The sequence below is a fragment of the Sciurus vulgaris genome (genome assembly GCF_902686455.1).
Source record: "Sciurus vulgaris genome assembly, chromosome: 9".
Classification (NCBI taxonomy): Eukaryota; Metazoa; Chordata; class Mammalia; order Rodentia; family Sciuridae; genus Sciurus; species Sciurus vulgaris.
The window spans coordinates 130647382-130668067 of record NC_136469.1 but is presented as its reverse complement, the minus strand read 5'-3'; the positions used below and the strand labels follow the sequence as shown (position 1 = coordinate 130668067).

Below are 20686 nucleotides of genomic sequence, written 5' to 3'. Positions count from 1 at the left end.
TATAAAATTTATCCTCACTCTTTCCCTAGGTCTTCTGTGTTCACATGAGATACCCTCACAGGGTTCTCTCATTTTTTTTCCACTGGATGTGCCATAATTTGCTCTAAGCTGTCTTTGCTTGTGCATATCTCACTTCCTCCACTGGAAAACAGTACTTAGGACAATTCTTTTACAAACACACACACACACACACACACACACACACACACACACACACACATCTCCAGTACTAGCAAAGTCCTTGGCATATATCAAATATTCAATAAACATCTGGTGTTCAATACATGTTTGTGGAAAACATTAACAATCAGGGGAAGATTCATGTAAGAAATTTTGATTTAGTCTTCTAAGATTCTGTGGGATATAGAATATCATGTTAAGCATAATTCATTAGAATGCATATAGGTAAGGCAATAACTGATTCTTTCTCATTTTCCTTTACACATTGTCTTCTTTTGTATTTTTCTCAAATGAAATCAACCAATACAGATCTGAGGGCTTCCAGTCTGACATACTCATCCAAATGTAGCTTCAAAAAGACTTCCAAAGTTTTGGCAACTCACTTTAATGAAAATTTGAATGTCTGTTAGGATCATTGGAATAATTGCCAGTTAGAATTATATGAATGAACACATATAAGTAGGGATTTAAAAATGGAAAACTATCTGATTTTGTGGAGTACCTTCAATGCCAGAAGCTTGCATTGATAAATGGTGCCTCAGATTTTTGTTTTAACCACAAAATATTCAAGTTGCACAGCAAGCTCTTCAAGGAACATGTAGTTAATTTGAAAAATTATTTATTGGGCTCTTAGCAATACATTTTTTGTGAAGCAATTAATATTTTTCAAAAAGAATGAGGAGAAAGGCTGTTAGAGTTGATTTGCACACCAGTCTAACTAACCACCCTGGATCGGGGTCTCCGCAGTGAAAACTAGGTCCTACATACAACAAATCATATGAACAAGCCTCCTTGGAGAAAGCTGCTTTTTAATTTGGTATGCACTCAATTCCAACATGCAGAGCTATGGAAAGTAGGAAACCTCAAAACATTCATAAGACAGAGACTTATTATTACTTTTGTAATATTGACCCTTGAAGTGATATTTGAGTTTGAAATAACAGTTGACACTCGGCTCCCTGCCTTATAAAAAATTGTCTTAGGAGTATGAGCTAAATCTTAGGAAATCTTCAGAAATATGCACCAGATGAAGTCTATAAAGGAGGTCTTATTGACTTAAGCAGAGTGTTAGTTGTTTCTTGAATTCAGATTCATCCTTTTACAAGAATACACCGCTGTTCAACCAGATACTACATTTCCCAGCTGCCCCCAAGAGATGGGTGCTTCATTTGAGGACATTTGAGCCATTGATTAAAAAAAACACAAGTGGTGTAAATAATCTCTGCGTTATCTCTAAATTAAGGTAAGCCACTTATTCCTTGACTGCAACCATCACCTTCCCTCAGGACTTGAACATGAGAGCAACCCAGTTTACACAGTTCAGTTGGGAACTCTACTGAGTCAAAGGTAGCAGGGCAAAGAGTTGGGAGGAACTTGCCTTCCTGAATGATGTCCTGACAGCAGAACTGCCCTATCAGTCTGGACCAAACCAACTGTGAAGTAAGAGAAAAAAAAAATGTGATCGTCCTTATAGGATTGCTGTTGAAGAATAAGAACATAATCTGAGTTTCTTCAAAAATGCTTTGAGTGAATATTTGCTTTATATAGGAATTGCCTTTATATAAACTGTTTTTAAAAATTACTAACATCTCTATGTTGCATTGGAGCTTGAAAGTATCACAAATTATGTTAACTCTTGGTTTTCAAAAAATTCCAGTGACAGAATCATTATGAGACAGATTATGTTAGTTTCTCCAGGAATTAAAGAGGCAAAATAAAAGTAACCCTGGTAAAGTGCATTAATTATAAATGTCTCCTTGGGCAAATCATAATAGGACTGAAAAATAATCTGTGTTTTCTACATTTTTTGGAAGGAGTCTGCTATGTAAAATGTCAATCAAAGTTTGAGAGTGGGGTAAAGAAGCAGGAGCTTCTAGGAATAACATAATTCAGAGGAGCAACATGATAAAAGTGATACTGATGGTGATTATAATAACAATAATAATAATAATTTCAGCCATATTTTGAGTGTTATCACGAGACAGTGTTGGAACTCTGTGCTTCACATTCATTAACTCTGCAAAGCATCTGTGAGATGTTATGTCTCCAATTTTGCAGATGAAATAAATTAAGCCCAGAGAGGTGATCTTGCCCAAGGGTAGCCAGAAATAGAATTTAATTACATTAAAAATTGTACTCCTAAATATGTATACTTTTGTGCAGAAAACTGTTAATGAAGCAGGTCTGACACTGCTGTCCTTGGAAAGGCCACTTGGATAGTGTTTGAGAACTTGAATTTTAAGAGAGTTTATACCACCCTCTGCTAAGAATGACTCACTGTTTCTAAACTGTTTGTACAAACAATATCTTTTATGTTGAATATCTATTTTGCTTCTTGGGATCTGAGATTGGGAAATGCTGGACAATGGTCATCTAATGAGCTTATTGCTAGAGAAAATGTCACAACTGTTGTCACTATGACTCACTGGGGGGAATTAAGCACATCCAGTGTGACTCCACTAAGAAAGGAAACTGTTGGAAACTTGCATCAGGTTTTCTTCAAACATTGCCCCATATGTCTTTTTCCCTTTGCAGATTAGCTTTGCATTCTTTCTATGTAGTAAATCATAACCATACATAAGACTACATGTAAAATCCAATAAATCCTCTTAAAAACATCATCAAAACTGGAGATAATCTTCAGAACTCTGACATATCTTCCCACCCCCTGACATTTTCTCATTTGGAGGAAGCAATTTTATTTTCTTTCTGTACATATAGGAAGATGATATTACTCTGTATTTCTTAAACTCAGGTGGCCCACCTGAACAAGTCGTGACCAGTGGAAGGCAGGCAGAAGGGTTGTCTGCCACCACAGGATAGGCCCATCAAATGGCCCAGACCTTCCTTGTCTCTGTCTTCTCTCAACTGAGGACCAGAGGCAGAAGATGCAGTGGAGGGTGCTGACAGCATGGGCAAGATGAAACTACTGCAGGAAAGGAATGTCCTCAATAAACTAGGCAGAAATCCCACCTGGTGTTCAAAAGGCATACATGAGACAGGAGATAAGATATTAAAAAACAAAAAAAAAAAAACACACACACACAAAAAAACCTTGTTGTCTTAAGACACTGAACTTCTAGGACTGTGTATTACAGCAGTAAGCCTACGATGACTAAGACATGTGGAGATGTGCTGAATACCACCACCCCAAACTCTTTCTTACAACCATAGGAATATGTGGCAAAAGAAAAATGACTTCTTAAGCCCCCAATATCCTATGACCCATGCGATATAATAATATTTGATGAGCAGTAATAGGACAGAAAATCTACCAGATTAAAAAAAACTTTGAGCACTCTTGCAATGAACTAGAGGTTCTTTGCTACCACCGAGACTGCTCTTAACATGTTTTTGAGTAGTATGAATGCTCTCTCACTTTTAATGGGGTTACATCCTGATAAATCCATCATAAGTTGAAAATGCATTCAATATATCTAACTTCTGAACTTCACAACTAGCAACACACTACACTGTGGAGAGTCAGTCATTTCCTTTCATGATCATGGGACTGACTGGGAGCTCTGACTTGCTGCTGGCCAACATCACAAGAGAGTATTGTACCACATAATCCAGCCCGTGAAAACACCAGAATTCAAGGTAGTTTCTATAGAATGTGGATTGCTTTCACACCATCATAAAGTTGAGAAATTGTTAAATCAAGCCATTGTGAGTAAGATACCATCTGTACTTGATAAAACCAATCGAATTTCCTTAACCATTATGACCAGTTTCTTAATCAAGGGACCATGCTCTTTCAATCCTCCTATCACTAGATTATTTTTCAAGAGAAAATGAGCAACTATTCAGTTTTAATATGCGAAAAAGAGTAAAGTGAAAGAAGATAAAGATTTTATCTGGGTTGGCCCCTAACTTTTTTGGAAGTTGTTCATTTATTCACAAATATTAATTACTTATTTTATAACAGATATAATCTAAAGGGCTGAGGATAGTGGAGTAAAGACACTGCAGTCCTTCTTTGAAGGAATTTAATGAATGAGGAAGGAAAAAATAGTAAAGAGGAAACTTCAGATAAGTACCAAGAGGAGGGGCACACAGGAAATTCTTCCAAGCTCTTCTAGGACATGCTGAAGAAAACTTTCCCACATGTAAGTCTTTCAACCCTAAAACCTGCAAGATAAATTTGAGGTCTCAACTTTACTTGTCTTTTTAATTCATACCATTAAAGTATCCATTCGGTTGAACCTGCACCATGTGCAATATTCCTCTTTCTCCACTGCTCACTCTGGCTGTGCCACATTTCTATCCTTAGTCTCCTGAAACAGCTCTCTAGAGTGTCTCCCTACTTTACTTTGGCCTCTTCTATAGAGTGTATCTGTAATGTTTCCTAAAGACACTTGTATTAAAATCTTGATTCCCAGATTGATGCTGTTGTGGGTCGGTAGAAACTTTAAGAAGTAAGACCTGGTGGGAGGTCTTTGGGCATTGGGAGGTTATGGCACCCTGGTCTCTCATGCTTTTTTCACATCCTGATCATGAGGTAAACAGGTTGCTTTGCTGCACCTTCCTTGTCATGATGCGCTGCCCCAACAGAGGCCTAAAAGCAATAGATACAACCTACCATAGAATGAAACCTTCAAAAATATGCATTAAAGTAAACCTTTCCTCTCTATAAGTTTATTATCTTAGGTATTTTGTTATAGTAAGGGAAAGCTGACTAACACAGACCTCATTCAACATTAATTACCTCTCAGAGGTCTCACCTTCAAATATTATAGTCAGATTAAAATTTTTCCTCTTAATTCTTCACAATGGGGATTAAATTTCAACATGAATTTTAGGGATATTCAAATCATAGCAGTGTGTAAGACTATTGGGTCTGTCTTCTAACAAGAATGGAAAGCCATTCTATAGAAAGACTCCTTTGGGCGCAGTGGGGCTCATGCTTCAGAGGGATGAAGCATCACAAAAGTGGGACAGGAGCCTGGAATCTGGCTCTTATGCAGATGAGAGACAGCAGCAGCATGTGAAAGGCAGGGCAGTAGAGAGGGACAGGAAGACTGGGAGATGCACAAAGTCCAAATAACTAACTATGCTTGGAGATGAATGATATGCAGAAGCTCCTAAGGGAGGAGCCCAGAAAGTGTTTGTAGGTGTCTGCATAAGGGAAGGGAGTCTTTAAGGAGAAATGATGGAGTTAGGAGGTAAAGCCAGGGAGTAATATATGCTGCATATGCATTTCATTCAATGAAAGTAAAAACTATTTTAAAAGTTATACATCATATGAAAGAAGTAGGTCCATAAATATGTACTAAGCGAGTAAGATTCAACATGTTCAATGTCAGGGGATTCTTCACCAACATGGGAACATTGATTCTTTAAAAATAAATAAAATGCTCATGATTAATTGTCAAAGGTTAAGTAACAATAGTTAATTCGCAGGATACGTGTATTATCAACACTATCAAAATAATCCTCCCCACACACAAATATGTGTACATGAAAAATATCTTGGGCTAGGAATGTAGATCACTGGAAGAGCAATTGCCTTGTGTGTACCAAACTCTAGATTAAATGCCAAGACTATAAAATAAACATAAACAAAAAGAAAAAGAAAAATTTCTACAATCATAAGGAAGAAAATTAACAGTGGTTAGTTACATTTAGCAAAATGGGGTGAGAAATCTATTACAGGTAAGACATTGAAATATTTAAATTTATATCCCTCCACATGATCCAAGTGTTTAGCATAACATTTTATGAATTTAAAAAAAAATAGACAAATAAACCAAGAAAGATCTAAATGCCATTGAATGTACCGGACATTAATTGATATGTAGTTAGTAGGCTTCAGGATGACATTACTGGGTCTTCAATGGGAATTTTAGTTACTTGTGTACTTAGAAGAATGACAGAAAAGAACTGGTGGGCTCCAATACCTATTGACAACACACCAAATCCAAGATACTGTTAAAAAAATTTCTCCATCTCATCATCCACATGGGTATCAATATCCTAAACATTCAAAGTAGAATTTGATGGTTAAAGAAGCTAAGCCACCTGCCCAAGGTAGGAAAGGTCAGTTGTTAGGTTTCAACCAGGAGGGAGCTTGGGCTATGCCAGTCCTTGGAAGTCAGAGGGAAGTCATGCAAGCTGCTCAGTACTATATACGACCTTCTCCTGGGAGACCCCTGCTTCTTGGGAGTCCAACAGAAAACTCTGCTGGAGCATGGGAAAAAGCATTTCAACTCTGCTCATCTACCTTGCTTCTAAAGTACATGAGTAATACTTTGCACTTAAAGATCTTTTATCTGAGTCTTTCAAGAACTGAACAAAAACAATTATTACACCTCCCTTCCTGGTTAGAAGGGAAGATCTTAATTTCTAATGTCCTGACAGGGAGACAGAAGCTGCCAGGAGTGAAGTGACTTACTAAAGGTCACACAGTCTATGAACCTTCCTCAAGAATAACTCTGAGGAGGCAGGACAGAAAAGAAATTGCCTTATACAATTAGCACTGCCTGTTTTCAATTAGCAGTGCATTTCTCTAGCCTAACCACTATGTCTTCCTCTTCGCCACACATGAGAAATTTCTCCTCTCTCCCTTCCCACCACAAATGGGAGTTGGTGCTTTTTAATGCACACATGCCTTGTCAAAAATGTAGATCCCTATAATTTCCTCCCTAGTTCTCTTCATCTATTTTTAAAGGTCTTAGTATTGAAGTTCTCAAATATGTTGAGTGGACTGGAAGAGCCTCATCAAAAGCACTCACTTCCTGCTGGGTACTTTGGCCCCAGCATTAAATCTCTTGCAGAAAGAAGAAAAAGTTTGATGCTATTTTTGGTCAAGTCTCCAAGGATATGTCTGGATTACAGGCAAAACACTGAGGGTGGGCAGTAACTGCACATGAGATGTGAACTCAACTCAGCTTCTTTGCTCTACAGAGACTGCTGCCTACTTACAAACCCTAGTGGGATGACATGTGACCCCTATGACTGAGTCACACCTTTTCAGATCTCCTCCCCTTGAGTACTGAGGTACTAAGGTGATGGGATGAGAGGTCCAGTCCATGGCTATGCTGTGTCATATGAGACTGTGCCTTCACATCAGAGAATGGCTAGTTCTGAAGAGGTGAGCTGAGGCTGCTGTGTTCCCAGTGAACTGTGAGAGGGTCACAGGGCAATGGACTATGGTCAGCTGCCAAGTACTGAGTGCCCCCGGAAGACAGCCACCAAGAAAGTGGGATATCAAGTGTACAACTTAAGAGTTGAATTTTCTACCAATCATATGAGTTGGGACTCCAGGAGACTATGATCAAGGTGTTGTTTGTTCCAAACTTCTCTCTGGATCCCAGGTCCTCTTCCAAACAGAGAACCCAGCTACATCATTATGGACTCCTGCGCTCCAAAACTGTGACATGATGAATGGATGCTTTGTAAGCCATTATGTGTGAAGTGAGTTGTTACACGTCAATAGAAATCCAGTGGAAATATCTTACAGGAAAAGGGATATTCATACAACATTTTTAGGTAAAGTGATATTAAAAAGTAGAAAAGTGTTACCTCAAAAATAATATTAGAGTCTAATAGATACTTTGATCTATTGTAATTCAAGAGAGTGAAAGAAAAGGAAGCAGAGAAGTATCTGAGAGAGGAAGGAACCAGGTGTCTAAGGCATAAGGTCTAACTATCTCTCATCTTATGTTTTGAAAAATGGGAAGAATGCACTGTAAATTATTGATTACCAAAAGGAAATGCCAAAGAGACATCATCATATTAAAATTTAATGCCCCAGTAGACATTCATAATCACCTAACACTGAATAAGTTATGCTTGATTTTGAAAAAGCAGCAAAACAAGATTATGGAATACATATGTATACATATATATACATGAACTTGATGTCTTTCTGGATTGGTTTTTCTCTACTATGGATTTCAACTTATTGTCTATTATGCTGCAATATAAAAAAAAGTGCTTTTCAGCTATTTGGTGATGAGGTTGTTACTCCATTGTAAATCACTTCTGAGCATGGGAGAGGTCCTTAGTTCAGTCCCCAAATCCCCAGCACTGCCAAAAAAAGAGAGAGAGACAGAGACCTTTTACCTCCATCTCTGTTTCTTCCTTCTCTCTCTCTCTCTCTCTCTCTCTCTCTCTCTCTCTAACACGCACGCACACACACACACACACACACACACACACACACACACACACACACACACACACCAAGGATCTCATGAGATTCCAATGTAGCCAGTCTAGGCACTGGTATTTGGCATGTTAGGGCTCATCACAATCAGCTCAATTCTTTGTGATAGAAGAACTTGACTTGTTCTTACATTTAGTTCAGTGTTTCTCAGTTTGGCTGCACATTATTGTACCCAAAGAGATTTATAAATCCTGATGCTGGAATGTTTTCCCAGAGCAATTACATCAGCATCACCAAGCATGGTACTCAACTATTTGTAATTTTTAAAGCTCCCCAGATGATTGCAACATGCAGTTAAATTTGAGACTGCTGATCTATAGACAATACTTTGTATCTTTCTGCATCTTTTCTAGTACATAATTATGTAGTTCAATGCCCAAGATACTGCCTGGAAGCTATGTAGGCCAATCATGACTATCCTACATTGACTGAAGACATAACTGAATTGTGTTTGGGGCCACAAACTCTTTTTTTGCTGACCCTCTCAGGTTTATTTCTAAAAAAAATATATTGATAAAGCTATAATTGTTCTGACTTATAGAGACAAAGAAAAACAGGGCACTGAGTTAGAGGTAGCTGCCCAAACAAGTAAAGATATGAATCCAGGTATGAGTGACACCAAACCTCATTATACCTTTACTATACCAGTGCTTCTCAAAGTGTGGTCCCTGGACCAACAGCATCTCCATCACTTGAGAACTTCCATGAAATGCAAATTCAGTATCCCAACCCCACATACTAAGTCGTAATCATTCAGACTGGGGCCAGCACAGTAATGGTGGAGAAATATGATACAACATTCGTCTCCATCCCCATTAGCTGCCCACTTTTGAGACCCTCTTCAGCATGCTATGAGAGGGAAAAAAGTCTGTGGCTGATTCAATGAGCAAGACAGACTGAAGAGATGAGAAATCTCTTTCTCCTGTTGCCATTTATTTTAATAATCTGTGTGGAAAATGAAAGGGAATGTTATCAGAGATACTATATGGAAAAAAATCACTGGGGACTGCTCAGCTGAACTTACAGGAGTATTCTGCAAGTTGAAATAATTTCATACAAGCATGATTATTTTAAAATGCTATTGAAGGGTTTATCCTTTGAATCAAAGTATGGAGACTTTTAAAAGGTTTCATTAAAAACGAACATCCCAATTGTTTCCAGGGAAATGATTTTTTTGATCTTCAGTACTTTGAGATAATTGGTATTTGGTAAACCAAGGGCAGTTGCTCTGCTCTCTCTGCCGGAAGAGGGCTCAGATAGCTTCCCTCCTGCGAAATGTGTGTGCTGCTGACCTGCTTTGGTGTCCCCCTTGCCAGACTTGAGGGCACATTTATTAGGGTTGTGCATTTGATGAGAATAACATAAAAATTAAAAGGCCACTCTTGTTTGTTTTGTCAGAAACATTGATTGATATTTTCTGAACAAACTGTGAAGTCCTTTCTTTTCAGGAAGAACATAAAATGTTCTTTGGGCCCATTTAGGTCTGATGGAAATTTGTCTTGTGGAGTCAGTGGGGTAGGGGAGAAAGAATAAGCAATGAGGAGATGGAAAAGAAAAAAGAAGGCAAGAGGAAGAAATGGGAAGAGGTGAAAGAAAGTAGACAAAAATTGCCCAAGGGAAAGAGACAGAGGATATAAGGATGGAAAGAAATAAAGGAAGAGTAGAGGAAGGCAGAGAGTAGGAAAGGAAGATAGGAAAATAGAGGAAAGGGAGAGAAGGAAGATGAAGAAACAAGTAGGCAAAGAAAAAGTGATAAAAAAGAGCAATGAATGCAAACTTTGAGCCTGACAATTTATTGTGCAGGGACCCCCCACGTACGACATGCTACAGAGATGCTAGCTTCAAAGTTTAATGGGGACAGTAATCATGATTCCAACTTTCAAGAAATGGGGTGAAAGGTAGCCAGCCCTCAAATGGAGAGAACTGTAGTCATGGCAGTGGACTAATAGCTCAATAGCAGTCAAGGAAACCAAGGATGCTGGAATGTTAGACAAAGGACTGCTGTATTGCAAGCCATTTGGTGTCTGTTGTGGTTTGGATGTGAGATGTCCCCCAGAAGCTCACACATGTGAGACAATGCAAGAAGATTCAGAGGAGAAATGATTTGGTTGTAAGAGTCATAACCCAATCAGTGATTTAATTCCTGATGGGATTAATTGAAGTGGTAGGGTATGGCTGGAGGAGATTGGGATGGGGGCATGGTTTTGGAGTATGGATTTTGTATCTGGAGAGTGGAGACTCTCTCTCTCTCTCCACTTCCTGATAATGCAAGCTACTTCCCTCTACCACACTCTTCAGCCATGATATTCTGCCTCACCTCTAGCCCCAAGGAAGGAGCTGGCCTTCTGTGAGCCCTCAAATAAACCTTTCCTCCTCTATAACTGTGCTGGTCATGTCATTTAGTCACAGCAGTGAAAAAGCTGACTAAAATAATATCTAATGTACAATCCAGTGCTAAAAAGAAAAAAAGAAAAACCTTGCTTATCTCAACATCTCTGAACTATAGCAAAGAGGTTTAGAGGTTTCTGAACTTCAGAAATGAGCATATTTCAAGTCTTAGTCTACGATTAGCCTTCTCTTATCACTGAATTTAGCCAAGGCTTGGTTGGCTTTGCCTCCTTTCCTTCCTCATTGTTGCTGTTGGTGTTTTTCTACTGCATAGCTATTTCTCCTGAGGCTTGCAATCTACTACAGAAGAGGCATAACTAACGATTTGCTAAGCTAGTTGTCAAAGACCTTTTCTCTTTATGCATGTTCATGTGTATGCATCGCCTTAGTAGATTACACTCCAGACTCCATTTAGTCAGAGTCCTGTCTCTGTGGTGAGGCCTCATCTCTATCAGAGCCTCTGCTGCCCCAGTCCATCACCACAAAGCCTGGGTATTTGTAGGTAACCAAGGTTTGGAAGTGGAAGGAAGCTACTCTGCATAATGAGGGAGAAAAAAGAAGAAACCCAAAAGAAGGAGAAGGATGAGAAATAGAAATGGGAGCGAGACAGACCTCCATGAATTCAGGGAAATGGTGTATGTGCAATGTGCATAATGAAAACCCTGTAAAAATATGCTGAAAAGTCAACTAGAGCTATGAATTCTCAGAGGAAAGTTGTTGTGGGTACCAAAGAAAAGGCAAAGTTTCTCATCTGGTCTGCAGAAGGCTAGACAAAAGCAGCAGTTAAGGCATTGAGAGTGATAGAAATCACATACCACAAGCCTCTGCAGGCATGGAATTGTGGTCCTTTAGGGCATTGGTTTGTGGGGATCACAGCAACCTAATTTGGGTTTCCAGGAACAACTATACCTACCTACTTTGTTTTACAGATATACAGGAACAAAATATGTTAGGGTTGTTTGCTTTTTGATGCACACTCATTTAGCACTTTCAAGAATGAATTATTTTTAAATGGATTCATGACAGTAAGTATTCAATCCCTATTGAGACCCCATAAGATAGAATGTGTCTTCTCTGACTTTTGAATAACCAAAACCATCTACCTTAATACTAAGCTCATACCAAGTATTTAGGAGAAATAGATTTATAGATTGTTGCCTTATACATTGTTGGAACTCACCCCTTGTCTCTCTCCCCTACCTTCTGTATGCATGGGTTGTCACTCCTGAAAATGGTCTATCTAGGAAGGAGATCACCTGCACACATGTATAGCAGAAAACCAAACATGGTGACTACCTACAAGCAACACAATTTGTGGTAATGTTTCTCCAATACCAGGAATGGAGTTACCTGATGTTTCCCAATCTGTAAGCCAAGCATCAGATTATAGTTAAAAAATTAAAAAAAAAAATTTAAAAAGATTATGACTAATATTATCAATAATTGACAAGGACATAGACTAATTGAAACTAACATATACTATTAAAAGTGAACCCTGATATTACAGATGTCAAGAACCATTTGGTCATTCTCTAAGAGTACATTTAGACAAAGCCATGGACTTGTGCACAAGAGGTATGCATGAGGATGTTTAGTGCAGGTTTGCTCAAAAGCCTATACAAATGGTATTTTTTGAAGTGTTTGATATATGACAAATTAAATGCAATTGGTTTATTTCAACTATTGAATTTATAAAAATAGTTTACTCATAAAAAAAGAAATGAAGGCATCATTGAAGTGATTGAAATGCTGATTATCTGAAGCAAAAAAAAAAAAAAAATCCAACCAAATATTGATTTGAGCAAGTTTTTTTTTCAATACCTTTGTTTAATGGGCAACTGCCATGTACCAGCATTGGCACACCAAAGTGAATCAGAGTCCAAACAGATATTGATTATATTAAAACTCAGGAAGGATTAATAAGAACCACACATATGATGTGACTCATGCAGAATAGTAAGCTTCCCTCCCACCGCCCTCTCGCTTCTCAATGCTCCTGTGAAGACTGGGTAAAGGTGAAATCGAAAAGAAAGGTCTTACGTTCTTAAATCCTCTGTAAAGAATCTGGAGCTCTTTCTTGGTAAATTTACTCTGGGCTTCCAGAAGCTCCAGAGCCTCAGGCCGGTGCCTGACAGTGGCCATCTCCAGTTCATCTTCAACACTGTCTGTGGAGGAAAACCAGAAAGAGTCTTAAGACCAGTCCCTGCTCATGGAAGCTCATGATGAGCAACACACAAGAAAACGGGATGACACGTTTGCTAGATATCTGTGATTTGTCCTCAGAGGAAGGATCCTCACACTGCCAATAGTGGTCTTTATATTTCTCAGACCTAATGGTAAGACAATTATACATGATCTTTTTTGCACATTCTACTAACTAAAGTAGACATTACAATTCTTGCAGTTTTACAGTTGTTTGAAAACTATAAAATCTCAATCATAATTGAGCCTAAAATTTTGTTTATATACTAAGTGCTATTATAAAAATGGAATTGTAGTTTGATAACAATCTGCATTGCTTTATGTACCAGGTAACTATCACAGAGGACTCTGTTAATACTCTCAGAGGATTCCATTGGAACCTGGTATTTCACCTGGAGATACAAACAAAATGATACAAATAAAATGAGCAGATCAAGTGCTGACAAGGATAAATAACCTGCAGCAGCCAGTTGGAATGCCATAAACCCAGTTCCATAGGTGCATACTAAAAGGACAGGGGTCTAGAGGAGCTTCTAATTAGACCTATTTGCATCCAAGAGTCTGTAGTGATGTACAAATTCTAATGTGTTTCATCAGAATTTCACCACAATTTCTCAAAGATGCTTTATGTAAACAGAATATTTTGCCCAAAGGTCTGGGAAATGCTGTAAACTTTAATGTAATTGTGGATGAAAATATTGGAATATATAGGTTTTGAGAAGACCTGCAACAAAGAATCCTGTTTCACTTTGCTTTACAGAATTGACCCCAAAGGTATTTGTCCATTGAATCTTGCCTTCCCCCAAGTAATATCTCAGAATATTTGCCTATTTGCTCTAGACTCATGTAAGCACAAGTTTGGAGGTATTGGGTATATTAGGATCTCTGTGATTGTATCTCAAAGGAGCGCACCCTTCAGTCCAGCTTCTTTGCAGTGTGATGAGATGGAGTTCTAAATGAATGCTTCCTGTTTCAATCCCATCCATTCCACACAGGAGGAACTCGGCAGGAAATAAAAACTCTCATAAGAAGGAGGCCCTGTATGTAGCTATGGCTTTCCTCCATTATAGACCTTCCTCTTTACTATAGATTACAGACTCAGAGGTGAAGCTACTAAGAACTGTTGCTTCCCTGTGACTGTAGTCCTTGGGCCACTAGGGCTTCTAATCCTTTGTTCCATGGATTGGTAATAAGCATAGTCACTTTTCCTATGTTGCACCATTTTCGAAATAATGCTCTCTCTTGAAAACATGTGCACCTACTTCCTGCCCTGCTTTACTGAGGGTATCATAGGCCAGAGCTCTTGCTTAGCAGGAAAAAGTTCAGAGGGACCTTAATCCTGGCATGTTCTAATCATTGCTCTCTAAGGATTTACACAAGACCTATAATGATGAAGAAACAATACTCAGGATGGTTGTACTTGTCAAAGCGAGTAACAGGAGATAAAAGCAAACATTCATTTTATACTTTTCACATCATGATAATTTATCTGGCATTAGCAATATAGAAAATCTTCAGAATAGTGATGGAGACAGGGATAATAGAAAGGGACAAAGACAGATGGGAAGGCCATGAATAACCTTCGAGCTAATGAGGATAAAACTGATGAGAAAGTAAGTAGGATGTGTACTTAAGTAGTGCCAAATGCTAAAGGTAGTTCAGAAGATGCAGCTAGACATTAACACAAGGGCCTCAAACTGGGATTTATGGAGAAAATCAAATAAGCTCAAATAGCAGCACTTCAATTTTCAACAAATGGGTTGATTCTACTCTAGAGAGAGAGAATGAAGAAGGATATTGCTCCAGAAGATTTCTGTAGGTCCAATGTCTTGGACTCTGTTGTATTATTATATTTCCCAATGTATAAGCTAATATTATGCAACAGGCCTATTAAAGGTAGATAATATTAAATAGAAAGGTTCTGCTTTCTAGAAAAATGACTTATGTAAACTTCTTCTTTATCATTCTGAGTATAATTTTATCAACCTAAAATGTTCCCCTGTCCTTTTCTACCTGTTAAAATGTATAGATCTTTCATGACTCAATTCATGTATTAATGCTTTCTCTCTGAAGTCTTTCTGGACTGTTCTAGTACACAGAACTGATGACTGCTAGGTCAGAGTTCCCATACCCTCTTCTTTGATAAATGTCTAACATAAGCCTGTGACTTGTTCATGTTTTTCTCCTCCATTGTGGTCCCCTAGAGATAGGATCCAAGTCTTATATATTTATTTATCTTCTGGACCTAATGTTCTAATACCTTGCAGTCACTTCAGAATTTTCTGGTGAATGAAAAATGAATAAAAGATGATGTTGCACTAGGTATGGTGGCACACACCTATAATCCCATTACCTTGGAAGGCTGAGGCAGGAGGAACACAAGTTCAAAGCCAACCTCCGCAAGTTAGAGAGGTCCATAGCCACTTAACAAGATCCTATCTCTAAATAAATATAAAAAGTGCTGGGGATGTGATTCAGTGGTTAAACACCCCTGATTCAAAACCTGATACCAAAAAAAAAAAAAAAAAAAAAAAAATGATGTTGTTGATCAATTTCCATTCCTCTGGAGCCCCAGACCCTTTCCTGTAAATACAATTAGAGATTTTCCCTAAGGAAATACTTTTAAAATTAAGTTTGGCAGCTGATAGTGAGACCTTAAATTTCTTCTTTAGAGTCACCATTTATTTATTGTCTCAAGGAACACAGCATGAGTGAAAGTAGTGGAGATTTTAATCAGATTTTTTGAGCAGTCTTTCAATCATGGAATGACCTTGTCTGGACCCAGTGACTCGTCCTCTAGCAAGAAACAAAGCAGCACATTAACCCCTTGCCCTTTGCACCATGCAGCAAGGCCACACTACCCATAGTTTCTTCCTCCATCTGTCACAGATTTGCGAATGGCAAGTCGGAGACAAAAGGCCCAAGGCTGGAGGGTCAGTATAATCGAATTAAGTATGTGTGATAGGATGATCATCACATGCAATATTCAAAAGCAGACACAAGGGAAGTTTCTTCCTGGTACCTTACTTCTTAATGACTTTTATCTGCCAAAGGACTGTTTCTATCCCTAGGAGGTTGACAGGCTCTAAAAACATACCTGAAATCATCACCAAGCACCAGCATATAATAAATTTAAAAAGCAACACCACCGAGTCCAATCAACTGTAATTCCTTCAGGAGAGCTCTGCAGAGTGTGATTCCACACAGAACTGGATTCACCCTGTGACTCAGGCACCTTCTAAGAGCATGCATTGGGGGAATATTAATATATTACCTAACATTTTGAGTTTGTATTGTAGGCCAGCAGGTGGGTGAGGTGTCCGTTTTTGACAAAAATCACAATAATCCCCACAATAAGATATAAGTATCCATTTTTCACATAAACGGAGATTGAGTCTCACAGAGGTAAAGAGTTGCATGGCCAGATGATACAAAGTAGAAAAGATAGGGACATTATTTACACCAAATCTTTGATGTTACAGCTCATGTTCTTTCAGCTTTCCCATACTCTCTCTTTATACCAACAGAAATAACAATTCTAATATGACACTTTTTTCTCACCCATACTGAAAATTCTCAGAAGAGTTGACAATATTGAATGGGTCCATTTCCTGCTGTCTGCTATTCCCTTAACTTACTGCAATCTGACATCTGGTCCTGTCATGGACTGAATTGAGTCCCCTAAATACGCATGAGGAAGACTTAACCACCTATTATGGTTTATTTGGATGAGGTTAGCCCCCCAAGGGTTTGTGGGTTGGAAGAAATAAATAAAAAACACCACCATTTACAAACTTTTGCTCTAAGCTTCACAGCATAGTATCTCCTTTTAATTTTGACAAAAATTTATGAAACACTTTTTGCTACCCTTATTTCACAAGGAGTAAACATGGATTCACAAAGCTTAAATAACTTACGCAAGGTCACAAGATGAAGCTGGGTTTTGATGCCTGGATTTTTGAGACCAGAGATCATGTTCTCAAAAATTAGTCAATATGCTATTTTAAGAGATGATGACAGTTTGACTTTTGAGCTTAAAATACTAGGGTATAAGAGATTTTCACCATATATTAATTAATTGGCCATAAACTTTCAATGCCTAAATTTCTCTCCAGAGGAGATGTGCCAAAACACCTTGAGAGGTTCACCAGGCTCCAGAGCCTGCTGTCTTATTATAGGCCAGGGGAGGAGCAGATGCAGAGATAAGGGGAAACCAGTGCAAGGAAGAACAGGGGTTGTTTGCATTTCCACATTTTATCAGGAAAAAATATAGTGTTGGGGCTTCTCAATGGTTTTTCTGGGACAAAAACCAGACACAGGTGGGACTCTAGCCTTTTGAATGTCTCCAAGCTCTGCCAAAGTGCAGCCACCCAGCCATCTTACTGAGGAGTTAATTCAAACACTGCATTTGCACCCAGAGACAAGCAGAACACAAATAGTATTTTAATTCAGGCATCTTCTAACAGATTTAATTTTAATCAGACAACAAATTCCCAAACCCAGACACCCTTGAGCTTGCTGGCTGCCTCCTTTTCTTCTTTGTTTCTTAGATTTAAAGTTTCTCAGAGCTGAGGTTGTTCTGTGTCTAAGTCAACAGTCCCCTCAGGCCATGACACAATTGGGCTAGAAATTGGAATTCAAATCACCAGGGAATAACAGAATGAGTTTTAAAAATAGGTGTCTTTCTCCCCTTTCTCACAACTTCTTTTAAAATACAGAAGAAACTTATTACAGCCCAACTCATAATTATGCAAATTGGACTGTACTCAAGGTCAAAGCAGACCACCCCACCCCAGAAAAGAATCTAGAAGATTTTGCATTACAAACAGTCAGTAGTGTGGGGCCCCCATTCCAGCACAGTGTTGTAAAGAAGACTTCCACTGCAGAAATCAATCATTTTATCAAGAATAGCATCATTCCATGGGGAACTCGGCCCATCCACACAGAGAAGTCCTCGCTTAAGTCTCCCACTTTATTCAGGTCTTACCCACTAGTGGCCAGAGCAGTATGGCTGCAGCTACTAACAGGGCTCAATTAAAAAAAAAAGTGACATAGATGAATAAGTATTTGAAGCACTTGAGGATAATGGGTATATCAACAGGAGATCCCCTTTCTAAATGCAACATGACTCGTCTGTAGAAATACATTGATTTTTCATTAAGAAAAGTTCATAAATATTGTAACTTTAAAATTCTATTTGAGCTGAAATTGATTCAGCTGGCCAAAAGCCTCAGCCTGCTTGGCTGATATTGCTTTATGTCATTTATAATAACACTCCTGAGTCTGTACTCCTAAAGTTTATCTTTTATTAAACTGATCTAATAGTGACTTGATCTGTGTGACAATAAAATCATGGTAAAACTGATTGCTTTCTGGTGATATGTTGCAGGTAATTAAATATTTAGAAGCTTGATTCAGTGACAGGTATCAGAGGGAAGTTTCACAAATTGTGCTCAAGGCTTTTTGCTCTCCACTACCCAGTGTGGTTCTTGGTCATCGCCTTGGAGACTACCCCTAGAACTCTGCAATAAGGAGGCAATGATGTTGGTTTCACATTCAATTCTGACACATCAGCGTAAAATAAAACTGCCTGGAGGAATATTTACTAAGCTATTTTTCCTAGCAGTAGAGGCTTACCTCGCACATCTAAGGACCTGGGTTCCGTCCCCACTACCACAAACAACCATGATCCTAGTGTGAGAGAGTCCGTGTTCACTTTCTTCTTCTTCGTCTCACCATGCTCACAGAGTTTGGCTGTACGATCAGGCAGGAAAGAGCTTCAGGGGTTCATCAATTTGCTCAAGTTTGTGCAGCTGTGCAGCTGATGAGGGGGAGACAGGACCTGTCACAGACCTTTCTTCTTCCTGTTCCAGCATTTGACTTTCACGGACAGAGTTCAAACCTGGGCCAGGCCCTGTGAGTGGCTCCTTGCACTCTGGCAACTTTAAACTTTTCTCTCAAGAAGGTAAAGGACCGGGAACCCCCTTGACTCTCCCTGTCTAACAGCCCTTCACCCATCCACCCACCAGGAGCTATTTTCAGGTGCACATGGAGAGTATATGAGCAATTAATTCCAAGCTAATCATGCACAGCCCACGAGAACATCATCAATCCATCTGAAACCCTGCAGGAGTCCCAGCCCTCCCCAGACCACTCTAAGCTATTGGAACGCCCCAATTTTTCATAGTCTAAAAAATGTTTCTTCAGCCTTGTCCCTGTATATATTTTAGGAACAAAAAAATCTTTTTTTATAATTAGTACTTTATCCTATTTTACATTCGTATATCACATTGAAAATGAAAAGTACTTCAAAAATGGCCAATTAGTTCGAACGTCTTCTGCTAGAGGTGCCTGTTGGCAATGACATTGCATTTTCTATTCTAGAAGAACTTGAATTTCTTTGCAATTTCATGATTGAATTCAATCTGTTATAAAACATAACAACCCAGAGATGAACTGCAGGAGCTATTTTTCATGGCACATATGAGTGGATTGTCTTTACCTTATTTATAAGTGTAAACATTCTTTAATGAGTTTGGACCTTAAAAAATAATTGCCTAATCAGAATGCTTCCTCAGCATTAAACAACATTATTAATACAGCAATTCTGAATGGCACCATAAAATAGGAGTATTATTCCTTATGTGATAGGGTCTTAATGGACTTTCGGTGAGGGAAATAAAAATTATAGTGCCAGATATTACAGACAAAGAGAAAATCTATAATAGAACTAAAATAGGCAGCTGGGGATGGAAAGAAGGAATAAGATTGAAATTACCCATAAAGACAGACCAAAAAAGATTAATACCAATAAGGAGAAGCAGACAGCTGATTTTGATTATGGACAAAGAAAAGATTTTTAAAAGGTAATGAAACAGAGAGTTGAGGAAAGATAGGGCAGATTAGTTCACTATATTAAAAATACCCTAACAAGGTGCTTCTCTTAAACTTTAATAGACTTTCTACTCTCTGTCCTAAAACTCTAATAAAATTAAACCACTTTGACATCATTTTCTATGTATAAGTACTTTACAAATATTAATTTGTAAAAGTACCAATAGCATGATGATGCTGTATTCCTGTTATATGGATGAAGACCCTGGTACTGAAAGAATGGACATTTCTTTAAGCTGTCTGTTTTATCTCAACTCCCTAAGGTTTCCCTCCCAGTAATGGGAACAAAGCCCTTAAAGCTGTTCCAGGAAACAGCCCCAAATAGAGAGTAAAAGAGTAAATTGAGCCTGATAGCCAGATAGTGCTCAAACAGTAGGATTACCAGAAACTATTGACCAGAATCTACAGCCTGTTGTAAAACATTGTGAAACATTTTGTCAGCAAACCCAGACCCCCTTTGAAATTTCCTGGCAGCTTTGTTCCCCCTTTTCCCCCTTTCATGTGTGACCCCTCCCGATGTGTGGTTTCTGCCTTTATAAACCTACAAGATTTTCTGCTAGGGACTTGACTCCTCGAGTTGGGTCCCAGCGCGCTGGAATAAACACCTCTTGCGGTTTGCATCAAGTGACGCCTCCTGCGGTTGATTGGGGTTGCCGTCCATCCATGGGACAGAGTTGGGGTTTCCTTTTTGGGGGGCCTTACAGTAAAGAGGGGTTAAGTATCTTTTCCACAGTCACACAGTAGCAGAGTCATGGTAAGGACTTTGAGAAGTCTAGATTCAAGATTCATGAAATTAAATATACTGATTTTCTCCTGATCATATTAAAGAAGGGAGGACGATGTCTCACTTAT

General features: G+C 38.6%; 1 protein-coding gene across 6 annotated transcripts in view; it reads right to left on the bottom strand.

Annotated features, from left to right (window-relative positions):
• KCNIP4 (potassium voltage-gated channel interacting protein 4) overlaps nt 1-20686 on the bottom strand; it is a 1142821-nt gene that overhangs the window by 96474 nt on the left and 1025661 nt on the right. For 5 of the 6 annotated variants that reach the window (XM_079154785.1, XM_079154784.1, XM_079154783.1 and 2 more), the window contains exon 2: nt 12779-12903. In XM_079154785.1, the coding sequence (XP_079010911.1) occupies nt 12779-12903 (125 nt within the window). The remainder of the gene's footprint in view (nt 1-12778; nt 12904-20686) is intronic. The other variant, XM_079154780.1, reaches the window with a different exon arrangement.